Source organism: Parasteatoda tepidariorum, chromosome 5, assembly GCF_043381705.1.
Source record: "Parasteatoda tepidariorum isolate YZ-2023 chromosome 5, CAS_Ptep_4.0, whole genome shotgun sequence".
In the NCBI taxonomy this organism is placed as follows: domain Eukaryota; kingdom Metazoa; phylum Arthropoda; class Arachnida; order Araneae; family Theridiidae; genus Parasteatoda; species Parasteatoda tepidariorum.
Genome location: NC_092208.1, coordinates 17623289 through 17637331, shown reverse-complemented (window position 1 = coordinate 17637331; position 14043 = coordinate 17623289). Strand labels below are relative to the sequence as shown.

Here is a 14043-nt window from a genome sequence, read left to right as displayed (position 1 = left end):
AAAAAAAAAAAAAAAAAAAAAAAAAAAAAAAAAAAAAAAAAAAAAAAAAAAAAAAAAAAAAAAAAAAAAAAAAAAAAAAAAAAAAAAAAAAAAAAAAATAGAAAATATCTACAAGAATCTCCCCTTACCTAAAAGAAATCCCCCTAGATATTCTGGATAATTGCCTGTTTGAGACAATTTATGAATAGGTAGGGGTCTGTTGATATTTGACATTTTAAAAAAAGAGGACAAAAGAGCCCAGGGCCATAAATACGATAAAGATAATTTTAAAATGCTAAGACCATTTTCCCATATCACTGTATTTAAAAAGTTGCACTATGTAAAAATAAGAGAGAAAAAAAATTTCAAGTTACGGAAACAAAACAGAAATATTTTCTCAAAATAATGGACCCTGACTTCCCAATTATTGGGGGGGTCCGGACCCCTCAGACCCCTATGGTGCCGACGCCAGTGATTAAATTCCAAATCACTAGTATATAAGACATTTCAACTTGATTCCATCATGAGGCACCTTTTGATAGAAGAAGGTTGATAAAATCGACAATTAAAACTCGACAGCTTCTGAAGAGGAATTTTTTTTTAAATGATATTTTTAGTCTATTTCTTATCGAAATGTACAAGTTTAAAAACGGTATATATGACAGGGGGTCGCATATAATGTTGCGACAAACTTACTGGGAAATTAGGTCATATTAAAATTGCATATGAACTCATATCCGAAATTGTTGCCTTACACAGTTAGGGTCGCTTTTCTATTATGACCAAACAGAAGCACACGTAAAACTGTTTATAATAAGGAAGCGCCCCTAGCGGTGTATGACGATATTTTGAATATGAGTTTCTGTGCAGTTTTAATCATGATTATGTGCCCTAACTCCCCTCGAAGTTTATCGCAACATTTATGCAACCCCCTGTTATATATAACGTCTTGAAACTTGTACATTTCGATAAAAAAATACAAAAATGTTTTTTAAGGAAAAACTATAGCCACGGAGAAAGAAAGAAATTTCAGATTTGAAATCAACGATACTAAAATATCTTTGAATCACGTTTTTCGTTAATCCTACATCTTTGCTAAATCTTCAACTCTAAGAAAAATATGAAACTAAAATAGGGAATTTGAAATCAGAGATAAGGCATCTAGTTTTTGAGATCTTAGAATCACGTTTTTCGTTAATCCTGATATACTAAAAAGTCATGACTGTAGAATTTGTATGGCAAGTGTATATTAAATTCCCGAAAATGTAGGATTGCTTAATTCACAAGAGTAAAGAACTAAAGAGCTCCATTTTCATTCGTATTACTATTTATCTTTCATTTTTTCTTTTAAATTACAAGACCAGGGAAAGCAATATCTTTTGTTCACCAAGCTTAGTCAACTAGCAGGCATTTTACTTATATGGAAAACCTCATCGAAGAAGTTGAAAGTAGGTAAATGGTTTTTGGTACTTTTATCAACATTGGAGCTGAGTTTTCTCCCACTTTTTTAGCTATGGAAACCTGTGAAACCCTAGCATTTTTTAAAAAAAGTTCATTAGTAACTGCAAATATACTAACCAAAAAAAAAAAAAAATGTTTATACTAGTTTTTTTTTTAAACAATTCAATGTGCAGAATGAAATATTTAACATTATGAATTTTTTCTGGGTTACACTGATTAAGAATAAAATAAGCTGAATTGCGATTTTCAAAAGGGAACTGTTATGAACGATTAGAACAATTATCAAGGGAACGTAATTCTTTTTTCTTGAATTTCGATATTTTATTTTAAATGGAAAAGTTCGATGAAAAATACTTTTAAAATTTTTATAAACGCATATAATTTTCATAATTTATTCAATATATTGCTTTCCAAAAAATTTATAGTTTAAATTTTGCTACTCTTTTTTATTCGTATTTTGTATGAAGAAGTTCATATGAAGAAGTTCATGTAACGGAGCGAAATATTAAATAAATTATGGATTATTGATTGGATATACACCGAAGAGCCATTACATTATGACCACCCTGCTAACATGTAGGACCACTTTTAGCCCTCAAAACTGCTAGCACCCGCCGTGGCATTGATTCCACAAGGTGCTGATAGGTAGTCTAAGGTATCTGGTACCAAGCGCTCACCCAACCCATTTGTCCTGCAATTCCCTAACATTGCGAGGGGGTAACGTGGCAGCACGAATTTGGTTTTCCAAGTAGGACCACAAATGCTCTATTGGATTAAGGTTAAGTGAAGTCTATTGGATTAAGGTTAAGTGGGGGCCAAGACATGACTTGAAAGTCACTGGAATGTTCCTCGAATCAATCCTTGACGATTCGACCCTTATGACATGGTGCATTATCCTGTTGGTAAACACCATCCCCCGCAGGAAAAACTGTTGCCATGAATGGGTGAACCTGATCTGCAACTATGTTCAAGTAGCTTACAGACGTCAGGGATTGTTCTATGAGGATTATGGGTCCTAATGTGCCCCATGAAAACATTGTTCCTGGGCGAGAAACCATTGTTGTAGATAGAGGGTGGTCATAATGTAATGGCTCTTCGGTGTAATTATTATGTGGTGTCCCGAGAGAAGAGGAGAAGACGAAACGAAACAGAACCATGCTACAACTGAACTTCTTACTGTTGGAGTATGAATCCTAAGTATTGGAGTATGAATCCTAAGTAAGCGTAAGTTGAGCAAAAAATATTCTTTATAACTGCAATGATCAATAAATAAATATAGTAATGTAAAAAGAGAACATTAAAGAATTCACACAGTAAAACAAACTTATTTACGTAGATGCCGGGAATTCAACAACAATACGCTAATATGGCAGCCCCTTCTTCTTACTTGATAGATTTCTTGATAGATTGATTCTAAGTCGGTAAAAAGCAAAACTTTTTATTTTTTAATGACGGGCACTTGGGATGTATTGTCCCATTGACCTTATATGTCAGGAATGCTACTCTCTTCTCGTTACCCAGTTGACACCTGTGGCGAAGCGACGGCGGTGGAGCAGCTTCGCCCATGTCACACAACCACAAACCCGTTTATAGGGCAGATCACATTCACACAATCACGCACACAAAGGAGAAAGGACACAGAACACCGAGATAGAGAAAGAAACATCCATGCCCTGAGCGGGATTCGAACCCGCCACTTGGTCGGCAAAAACAAAACTAATTTCGCAAGAATCGAGGTTCTCAGTAGCACTCCAGTGCCTACAGTATTTCGCATAATGTTAATCAGTAAATACATAATGTTAATCAGTAAAATAATGATAATCAAGATTTTGCAAGTGGTTGTACATCACGAAAAAATATTCATTTAATCATTGGGAGTCTCGATAAGAATGGTCCGCTTTTCATGATACCTAATTTTTCGAGGCTTTAATTTACCGCTCATAATTTAATCATAATTTTATCATTTTCGTTTCCTCACAGAAAGAAAACTTTTTTTATAATTCTTTATTAATGCTTATATTTTTAATTGGTTACTGCTATGTCATTGTTCTTTGTTTAATTGTTCGTCGATTACTATATGAAAATAACTTTTTTATAATGTATAACAAAATATATTTTTTTTGACTCCAGACACTACAAACTTATAATCCCGATTTTTGCCTATTTATGAAAATTCCAGTGAAGGTGTTATTTTTACAGAAAAACTTAAATCAACTTTTTTAAAATAAGGATTTATTGGATGANTGAAAAGACAAAATGTATTAATTTTGCATAATTAGTGATGGAGATATGAGATATGCAAAAAGGGGTGAATAGTATAGTAAGGAAAGATGTTCAGGAAAATGTATCTTTAAATGATTTATAACTACTGACAATCACCTCGTCCTTTGTTTCGACATATGTTCATTTTTGGCCTTCGTTAACAGGACTATAAAAAAATTAAAAAAAAAAAAAAACAGTTGGTTAAAATGAAGAAAGACATTCATAATTTAGTTTATGATTTAATCCTTTTTTTTTTATATAAATATAAATAAAATGATTGTGCTTAAGTTGTAAGTAAATTTTCGCTAAAACTTTGAATTTGTCAATTAATCAGATTTGTTGGTTTCCGTTTGCATACTCAACAAAATATAAACACATTTTTTGTTAATATGAATATAATTTATAAGAATATTTACAGAAGTGGTACGCAAACGATGGATTGGCGTATGACAACATTCACATTCTCCGCTTAATTCTAAAAAAAGAAGAAAAAAAAACCCGATCGGTTTTTTATGTTGAGTTTCATATAGAATAGACATATATGAAAGAGACAGGAACGCACTTTTAAACATTTTCTTTCTTTATTATTTCTATTAAGTCAGATGGTAAAATCGTATTAAAAGCCGCCTAATGAATATTCCTTAAATAGCAGTTGTGCTGTCTGGCAATCACAACATAAGTCTCCGGCACTTGAGCGGTTATCGCGATAGTAACTAGCTATCGTAGTAACTGATAGCAACTATTCATTTTTAGATGATGTTTGTTGTTATTGTTGCTTGCACACCCACCCGCACACTGACCGCAGCCAATGATGCTTGACTTCGGTGATCTGCTGGGAACCGTGTCTTAACGATCAGTCCACTGCGGGACCATTTTTAGATGAAGATTGTACTTAGGCTTGATGGTCTTGTTGAACCTATAATTTCCGCTCGGCAGATGGTTTTAGCTGATTCCCTCCATTCCAATAACTTTGCGTAATGAGTGAGCTTCACAAACAGTTTATCTCGCGATTGAAAGACAGTAGTTATTGACAATGTCAGAGCAATAGCAAATACTTTTCTGGATTCAAGTTACATGATAGAGATATTGTCAGTTTCTCTACACTTATCTATTGATATAATTGATTTCTGAAGGAATTATCCTTTTTAAAACAGCATTAAAAAGTTAGCATTTTCATTAAAAGTTCACTGTTAAAATTGTTCATTTTCACTGTTAAAATTTTTGATGAGTGAAACTCGCAGTCGATGAATTAAATACTCGTCCTGATACGTAAAAGCGAGCTTTAGTTTTGAGTTTTCACTCTTTTCATCAGAGTCACCACTTCATTTGGATCATCAGTTGTGGTTCGGTTTTGTGTTTTGGTTCATAAAGCTTCGGTTTTGAACTTTCACCCAAGTGCTTTTCGATTTCATGAAGTCACATGTTTTCTAAATATCTCCCGATGGCCATCGAAGCTGCAGAAGTTGTCCTCACTGCATCGACACCGAACCCTCTCTCGACCATATCTTTGATTGCCTAGCCATATTGCCGAAGCTCTTCAGGATCCATCTGGAACCCCCGCAGCAACTCTTCTATTCCATAGAGATTATTGATGTGGCCAAAGCTGTTTTAGATACTTTTGTACAAATTTAATTTTCCTTGACGTACTGGACAAAGCAACAACAACACGTTTTCTTTTCCGTTATTGAATAAATCCTGCAGTGGACTGATCGTTAAGACACTGTTCCCAGTGGAACACCGAAGTCAAGCATCACCAGCTGCTGCCAGTAAGCAGGTGGGCGACCACTTTGATCAGCCTGCGTAGGGACCTAGAGTTCAAGGTATCGGTCCTCATCAAACTGTAGTACCGTAAAGTGTACCGTATGTCGTCGGACTTCCAAAGCCATCCTCTTTGCAGATGATCGAAATTGCGATGGCATGTCATCGGATCCACCTCAGCGATGTTTCTTTTACCGTCGCCAATAGCCCATTGTGTAGCCCTAGTGTGATGTATATAAAGTACCTACTTACCAACCGTTTTCGAGTAGAATTAAGTCTCCTTCATTGTGAATTTTCTTCACCTTCTTTATAGATATGTCTTCACTGTTCAGGATCCTTATGCTGGACTTTACAAAGCGAGTTCGTATAAGCTTGTAACCGATTACCCTATAACCTTTTAATCAAGTGAATGTTAATCGAGACGAGTTAATGTTGTTTTAAAATTGTCCCTGCTGCAAATATAATATTTTTTTTTCTGTTTCAGCGAATAAACATGGGTGTTGAAAAATGTAAAAGAGTGGCTGTAATTGGAGCAGGAATGGCTGGAATATGTGGTATAAAATGCTTAAAGGAAGAAGGTATCGAACCTGTGTGCTTTGAAAGAACTGGGTTTTATTCTGGAACGTGGAGATATAACGAGGAGGACATTGACGGTAAATGTAATTCTAAAAATAATTTTCAGGAAACTTGACCACTAAAGATCTAAGTCAGTGTTACCCAAACTAATGTGACTAATAAAAAAATGAATGTACTTTTTTACTATAAAAAAAATGCACAAAAGTTAAAAATCACAACTGGCTGCTGATACCACTAATTATTAACTGTTAACTTTGCAAAAAAAAAAATTGCCAATAGAAAAATACATAATCATAAATTTTCTTGCCTAGCTTAATTTTTAAATAAATTTTTCTGAAATTTTCGTTTGTTGCAAGATATTTCGCATAAGAATGCGTACCCCTGCGAAACTGTTCCCGTACCCCTGGGGGTACGCGTACCAAACTCTAGGACAGGGATGGCGAACCAATGGCACGCGTGCCATTTATGGCACCCGACACAATACTTTGGGCACTCCACAGATCACAATTGTTGTTACACTATGAATTGTTATTACACAAATGTTATTACGCTATGAAGCATATGTAACAATTAAATTAAAATTCACAAAAAACAAAAAAAATATTAAACAATTATTAATAAAAAAATTAAAAATTAATACTAAAAAACAATTAATAATCGTAAAAAACAAGCTAACAGTAAATAATTAGCAAAAAAAATCAACAGTCTTGCTTAAACTAACATCTTAGAACCTAATATAAGTTATTGGGCATNAAAAAAAATGGCCAATAGAAAAATACGTAATCGTAAATTTTCATGGCTAGCTTAATTTTTAAATAAATTTTTCTGAAATTTTCGTTTGTTGCAAGATATTTCGCATAAGAACGCGTACCCCCGCTAAACTGTTCCCGTAACCGTAAGCGTACTACACTTTAGGAAACACTGATCTAAGTGAATGAAGGTTATAAGAGATATCTTAGTGATTTAAAAAAATTAGCTATAAAATTTATGTGAAGTGAAGAATTTGGCTTGCTTTTATTTCTTGCTCAAGATTCTAATTGTCGAAATCTATAAATACCTTTAACACGCTTATACTGATCGCATTTGTAGCATTTTAATTTTCTGTCAAAAAGAAGGTAAGCAGAACTTCACTTGGAGCTTCATAGAATCCAAACACACTCTCAGTTTATCGCTTAGTACCTTCATTCATTAAGACCTGCGGAATCTTAATGTTTTGAAAAATGTCATCTAAAACTTTTCGCCAACTTAGTAGGAGAGGGGGAATTCAGTCGGGTAAATGCAATATTTTATCCGATATCCAATTCTGTACTTGCGCTTTAAAAAGAAGTAGATCAGATACCCACACGCGTGACCTAAAACGTCAGCTCCAGCTGATCATTTATAAGCAAAATGGCGCGTTAAAGTTGAGCTAAGTTTCACCACATAAGTTAGAATTTTAATTAACAAGAAGTTAATTAAATACAGCACCGTATGACACATCGAATTTGTCGAAATATAATTCGTTCTCGTCTATGCCTTTTACTTTACTTAGAGTAATTATTTCCTTATGCCTTTTATTGTAACCGTATAAGCGCCCTATAAACCGTCCGCCCTATAAACGGGTGCGGCGTATGTGGCAGAAGTCGAATTCTTGTTCATAGATGGCGCCACTTAAAAACAAGAAACGCACACTCTGCCTTACATTTGCTCGGTTTCACCAAGCAGGCTTTCCCGTGGAATTAGAAACAACAACAACAAAACAACAACAAAGAAACAGCTGGCAATTACAATGTATAACTAGTTTTGTTTATATTCTACATGGTTTCATGCCTCTCTTTGTGCTGAATAAGAAATGTATTACGAAAGAATTTTTGTGAATAAATATAGAATGTGTCACTTAAGAGAATTGATACTTGACGGACTTTGTTTACTCGAATATAACTGGAAGAACAGTTCGTAACGTAAGCGAATGATACGTTTCAACAGCCAATCAGAATCGAGAGACCCACACTACGTCACTTGCAGCTATCCCATTGCTTCATTTTTGTAAACAACAAAAAACAAAAGAAATTGGCTTGAAGAAGTTAGGGATTAGCTAAATTTTTCCCAATTCTTAGAATCTGACTTCAAACCTTGATTAGAACTCACTACGTCCATTACCCGAATAGTGAATTGCCTCAATTACAAGCAATGCTTTTTTTTTTCTAGAACGAAACGTAATCAGCTTCCTCAAACAACTATTATTGAATTTATCCAGATTGGCGATAAAAAAAATTAATCAGTAAAAAGTTTAATAAAAGCACTTAAGTTATCTCTTTTTATTTTACAGTGGTCTAAAATAAATAAGATAACTTCATTATCTTATATTAATCTACATCTTATAAGGATATTAATCTACATTTATTTCAGCGGAGAGAAAAGGACGTCGTGTGACAATTGAGAATTCTCTTTTCTGGTAGAATTGTGTTTTACCCATATACGGACAAGATTTTTCTAGATTAAAAATTACTTCATAATTCCAATTTTTAAATGCTTGTAAACCATACAAAATTGCGAAAATTTTTACAAAAGTAGGAAAATGTAAGCTTTTGAACGGTTTTGAAAACGGTAAAACTGTATCTTTTGATAAAACGTATCGTAGTTTGGTTCAGTAGTTTTCAGTATTATCTGAAGTTATTTTGTTACATCCATGTATATTATTATTTTTTATTGATTTATCGATATTGAAGTACATAAATGCGCTTAAATTTTAATCTAAGATATATATTTCACAATAGTACTGCATCTCATAAAATCATGTAATATCGTTTCTGGTATTTGGAATATTTGACAATATTTACAATAAATGATTTCAGACGAGTCAAGGAGTTGAAAAATAATAAAAAAATTGGGAATAAAAAGAACTGTATCATCTTAGATAAAGTTTAAAAAAAAATCCACTTAACTCTTTGAATTTAACACGATAATAAGATTAACCAGCTTTAATATCACTGCTTGTATTCTTAATTTATTTTCATGTATTATTACTCTTAAAAAAGAGCAGACGATATCAATTGAAAACGATCGAATGATTTCACCAATGAACTTTAAGTTAAGTGTTAAGAAACTTTTCTCTATAAAATAGCTTTGTAATAATCTTTCATGACTCCTCTTCTCTGAAGTTAAATGTATTTTATAAACTAAATTAATTCAGAAAAGCTGCTGAAATTAAATGTATTTTATAAACTAAATTAATTCTGAAAAGCTGCTGAAATTAAAAAATATTGAAGAATTTATTCCTTCAAAAGCATTATAGAGAATAAGAATAATGCAACATAAATAAACAAAGAAACAATGCCTCCAAAACCTTGACTATTACCTTTTAGTACTAAAGTTAATTAAAAATTTATGTATCAATAATAAATAATTGAAGTTGGTATAAATATAATAATTGAATATAATATATGATAATCGAATATAATACATAATAATTGAATATAATATATAATAATTGAATATATATAATAATTGAAGTATATATTAATAAGTAACGGAAAAAATTATGGATTAATAATAAATAATTTTATATAATCTTTGCTTTATGCTTAAATTGGTTTTATTTGTTTATATTTACTTGGTAGATAGTTTTGAAATCTTAAATTCGGAGTTTTACAGTAAATAAAATGGAATAATCGGAGTTCATATGGAGCCTTAAGGAAAAGATGCGTTTGATAAAAGTTCATTTATATAGTAAACAAAACAAATGTAATTATAAAAAGATATAAATTAATTTACCTATGAAATGTATAAGGTTCTTTAATAAATTTTTCTGTACAACCAAATGCATTACAATAAAACACCATATTTTAAGATTTTGACTCTAAAATTCCCACATCGATTTTCTTCCATTGAAATAACAAGGAGAAAAAGATGGTTGAAAATATCTTGATTCGCCCTTCAGTCACGTGGTTTTAATTTGAGGACAAAAATTATCATAATGTGCTCTCCTCCATCTTCTTAAACACGCATTTTCAGCTGCGTGTCAAGACAAAAAGCTCTTTGATAAACTGCCAATATCATAATAACTTCCAAATAATGAAATGTTCAGTAGTTTGAAAATGCCATGCAACCTGTTATTTTTCCATACCTTTCAGTCATTTCAAAATAATGAACTACATAAACTATTTGCATTGCGAACGGACAGGTAATTTAAGCGTCACCCGATTGAACAATGAGTTTTCTTTTGAGTCTCTCCATTCATCAACGTTTTGTTAGATTCGATAATTATTTAATTTCTTTTTATAGGATTAGCTGCAATAACTTCAGCAACAACAGCAAATAACAGTAAAGAGATGAGTGCTCTAAGTGATTACCCATTTCCAAAAGACTGTCCTAACTATCCATCTCACAAAAAGATTTATGAGTTGGCAAAGGATTACGCGAACCGATTCGATATTCTAAAACATGTACATTTTAATCATGAAGTCACGCACGTTTGTCAAACTGAAGACTATGACGAAACAGGTAGATGGACCGTTACAGTAAAAAATCTTAGGTCTAACAAAATAACGACTGATGTTTTTGATGGAGTTTTCGTTTGCACCGGCCAATTTGCATATCCAAATATGCCGATATTTCCAGGCCAAGAGAAGTTTAAAGGAAGGATTCTGCATTCCAAACAGCTAAGAACATTTGAGAGTTTTAAAAATGAAAAAGTGGTTGTTGTTGGCCTTGGTTGTTCTGCGGTGGATGCAGCAACGGAAATAAGTAATCTCGCAGAACAGGTAATTATAGTTCAACAGAAAGTAAATACCTGATCTGAAAAAAAAGTTAATTCGGGATTCTTGTCTAATTCTTTAATCAGAAAATGAATCCAATTTATAGAAACAAAAGAGACAAAGAAGTAAATTTACAATTAAAACATTAAATCAAAATGGAAAAACGCCTAAGGCAGCTAAAACCAAATTTGATTTAGTTTAATTTAGATATTCAAACAAGCAAATAAAGCAGGAAAAAGTAATAAAAAGCAATAAAATAAAAGATATGTGTGTCTGTAAGACAGCACTTCTTCAGGGGACACACTGCCTACAAACACACAGGAGCCTTTCTGTTGTCAGTGGCAACAGAAAGGCTCCTGTCCAGAAACGTCACATGCGTGTAGTACTTCTACGTTCCCCAAAACGAATTTCCCACTAATCTTTTCCCCATTAAGTTTGCTTATAAAATATAATAAAAAATAAGTCGCATGCTAAAAGCATTATTTTTTATTTCAATATGCATACCTTACAACCGTGGTGGCTCAGGGGATAGAGCGTTCGCCTTCCAATGAGGTGAACGGAGTTCGAATCCCAGCGATGGCTGGTCGATACGAATTCTGTATCCAGCTCGAACCAACCACAGTGATGACGTAAAATATCCTGAGTGATAGGCGGATCATAGGTTACAATAACCTTACCGTCAGGCTAACCGTGATAGATTTTCGTGATTTTCCTTTCCATGTAACGCAAATGTGGATTAGTTCTATCAAAAAGTCCTACACGAAGGCAAATTTCTCCCGAAACTTGAACCAGGAGCTCCCTTGTCTTCTGGATTGAGTTCAAAATTACAAGGCTACGGAGTTCAACATTGTTAGACGTAAACTCAAAATTGGTTCAGCTGTTCAACAACGGTTATAAAAATAAAAAAAATCATATATTACTTAATTAAATAAGCATCATTAATGTCAATGATTGTACGTTTCTGTTCGTAAACGAATTAGTACCCATTTTCCATTAATTTTGCCTTTGAAGTCATAACTTTTGCTTCATTTTAATTACCGCTGATTTTAAATAATTAAAATCAACGGTTCGTCGTAGAATGTTCTAAAGTCTATAAAATTTCGTATTTTCAATTTTGTGCCCGAAAGATGTGGTTGTTTATAACCTTCTTTTGAAAGTGCAAAAAAAAAAAAAAAAAAANAAAAAAAAAAAAAAAAAAAAAAAAAAAAAAAAAAAAAAAAAAAAAAAAACTCGAGATAGAGACATACTTTCGCTTTTATCTATATAAAGAAATTTAGTTCTTATAGAGGTCAATTAAAACAGGTTTTACTGTATTTATAATGGCGCTTGAAGGATATGCGTTAAATCTTTAGTTACATAATAATTTTTAATACGATATAATTTGCAGTGCAAGCATTAAATTTTACTTTATTCACACTTAATAAATCTTTTAGAAATAATCATCAATAAAAGATAGAGCGTGTACCAAAATATAAACTGCTAATTCAGTGTTTTTGGATCATGAACACAGGCACTGACAACAGACTTTACTCAAATCACAGTCAGTTTAATGAAAGGAATGATATTATTGACATCAATTTATGAAAAATTAGTGATTTAAAATTTATTTTTCTCGCACTGTCACTTTCAGGAAAACAGATAAAAGAGTTGTCATAAATTAGATATCTATGTTTCAGGTGTATCTCAGCACTCGAACTGGAGCCTGGGTACTCCCACGGTCAGGTCCATACGGTCTGCCTACTGACTTATGTTGTCTCCGCCGATGGTCAAATTACCTACTTCAAAGCCTGCCATTAACATGGAGCAGTCGGTATATAGAAAACTTCTTTGAACGGCTGTCATTTAATCATTCGTTGTACGGTATAAAGCCATCACATCATTTAATGTCGCAAGATCCTGTAGTGTCAGACATCCTACCAATCAAAATCCTCTCTGGTCACGTCATCGTCAAAGACGATATCAAGTGTTTCACAGAATGTGGCGTCATATTTGAAGGCGAAAGGAATATCACAGAAGTTGATACGGTCATAATGGCAACAGGATACCAGTGGAAATTCCCCTTCTTAAGCGATGGCATTTTAACAAAAGATGGCGATTGCCTTAATATCTATAAATGTGTGTATCCTGCTCAATTACCCCACCCCACACTCGCTATTATAGGATTCATTTTACCTTTGGGTCCAGGTTTTCCAATGGGGGAATCACAGTGTAGATGGGCAGCTCTTTTAATTAATAAAAAAGTCGAATTCCCACCAACAGAGAAGATGCTCGCAGAAGTGCGAAAAACCTATGAAATGAACATTAAACGGTATAAGAAATCTGACCGACTGACCACACGGGTTGATTATATAGATTACTTAGATGATATAGCATTTCAGTTTGGGGCAAAGCCAAATTTGGTTAAGATATTTTTTACTGATCAAAAATTGTTTTGGGCATTATGGTTGGGTCCATCATTACCTTACCAATATCGCTTACAAGGTCCACACAAATGGTCGGGAGCAAGGAATGCAATTTTGACTTACAAGGAAAGGGTTAAATATCCACTTCGGAGTGGAAGAAATAAAAAAGCTGGAAGTAAATTGGGAGGATTATCATTGAAAGTTGTAATAGCAATTGTAGTGCTTTGGTTTTGGATATCTTTGTTTTAACAGAACTATAAAAAAGATTTTAAAAAATATGAAATATAAATAAGAAAATTATCTATCAATTAACAGTGTATTAACTAAAAAATAAGATATTATCTTTTAAAAGCTGATAAAAGGATGAGAAAGCAAATATTTTGAAAAATATATGTTTTTATTCTGATAAAAATATACTGATAGTGCACTTATTTTATTATCAGGTATATGTCAATTGTGTAACCATTCAAAATAAATGAGTAAAAATAGTTTTTTTGAGTACCTTAGTTCTTATGAAAGAGATTGTTTTATTTAGAAGTTTTGAAAAATTTATACATAAAAAAAACTAAACAAAATCATCTGTTTTTAATTGTTTTGAAATTCACTTAACATAAAAAAGAAAATGTTTGCGTGTAATACCTACGTGTGGAGAAAAGAAACTTCTTGTTTTTTTTTAATACTTGTTTTAAATCATATTTAATAGAAAATTTATATCTAGAAATTACTTTTGACATTACACGAGTTTTTTTAATATTATAAGTAAAATTGCTTTTTGATTTTAGAATTCCGTAAAACAATGTTTCGGTTGGTAAAAAATGTTTTTCACACAAGCATTTTTATAAGAAAAAACTAATAAATAACAATGATTG

The 14043-nt window shown here is 32.5% G+C and overlaps 1 protein-coding gene across 2 annotated transcripts; it reads left to right on the top strand.

The window, feature by feature from the left end:
- The first annotated feature begins 1252 nt into the window (after nucleotides 1–1252).
- Nucleotides 1253–13665, top strand: LOC107451181 (flavin-containing monooxygenase 5). Of its 2 annotated transcripts, none has more exons than XM_043054690.2 (4): nucleotides 1253–1427; nucleotides 5945–6113; nucleotides 10300–10778; nucleotides 12449–13665. In XM_043054690.2, exons 2-4 carry the CDS (start codon nucleotides 5954–5956, stop codon nucleotides 13421–13423), a joined length of 1614 nt encoding a protein of 537 aa, XP_042910624.1. In that variant the 5' UTR covers nucleotides 1253–1427; nucleotides 5945–5953; the 3' UTR covers nucleotides 13424–13665. The 2 variants fall into 2 exon arrangements, with proteins under 2 accessions (XP_042910624.1, XP_071037243.1); XM_071181142.1 differs by having other exon boundaries at nucleotides 1297–1431; nucleotides 12449–13550.
- The last annotated feature ends 378 nt before the right edge of the window (nucleotides 13666–14043 follow it).

Coding starts and splice junctions, on each gene's coding strand:
- LOC107451181 (XM_043054690.2), top strand. CDS start 5,954: ATGGGTGTTGAAAAATGTAAAAGAGTGGCTGTAATTGGAGCAGGAATG. Junction 6,114..10,299: donor TAACGAGGAGGACATTGACG/GTAAATGTAATT, acceptor TTCTTTTTATAG/GATTAGCTGCAATAACTTCA. Junction 10,779..12,448: donor TAAGTAATCTCGCAGAACAG/GTAATTATAGTT, acceptor TCTATGTTTCAG/GTGTATCTCAGCACTCGAAC.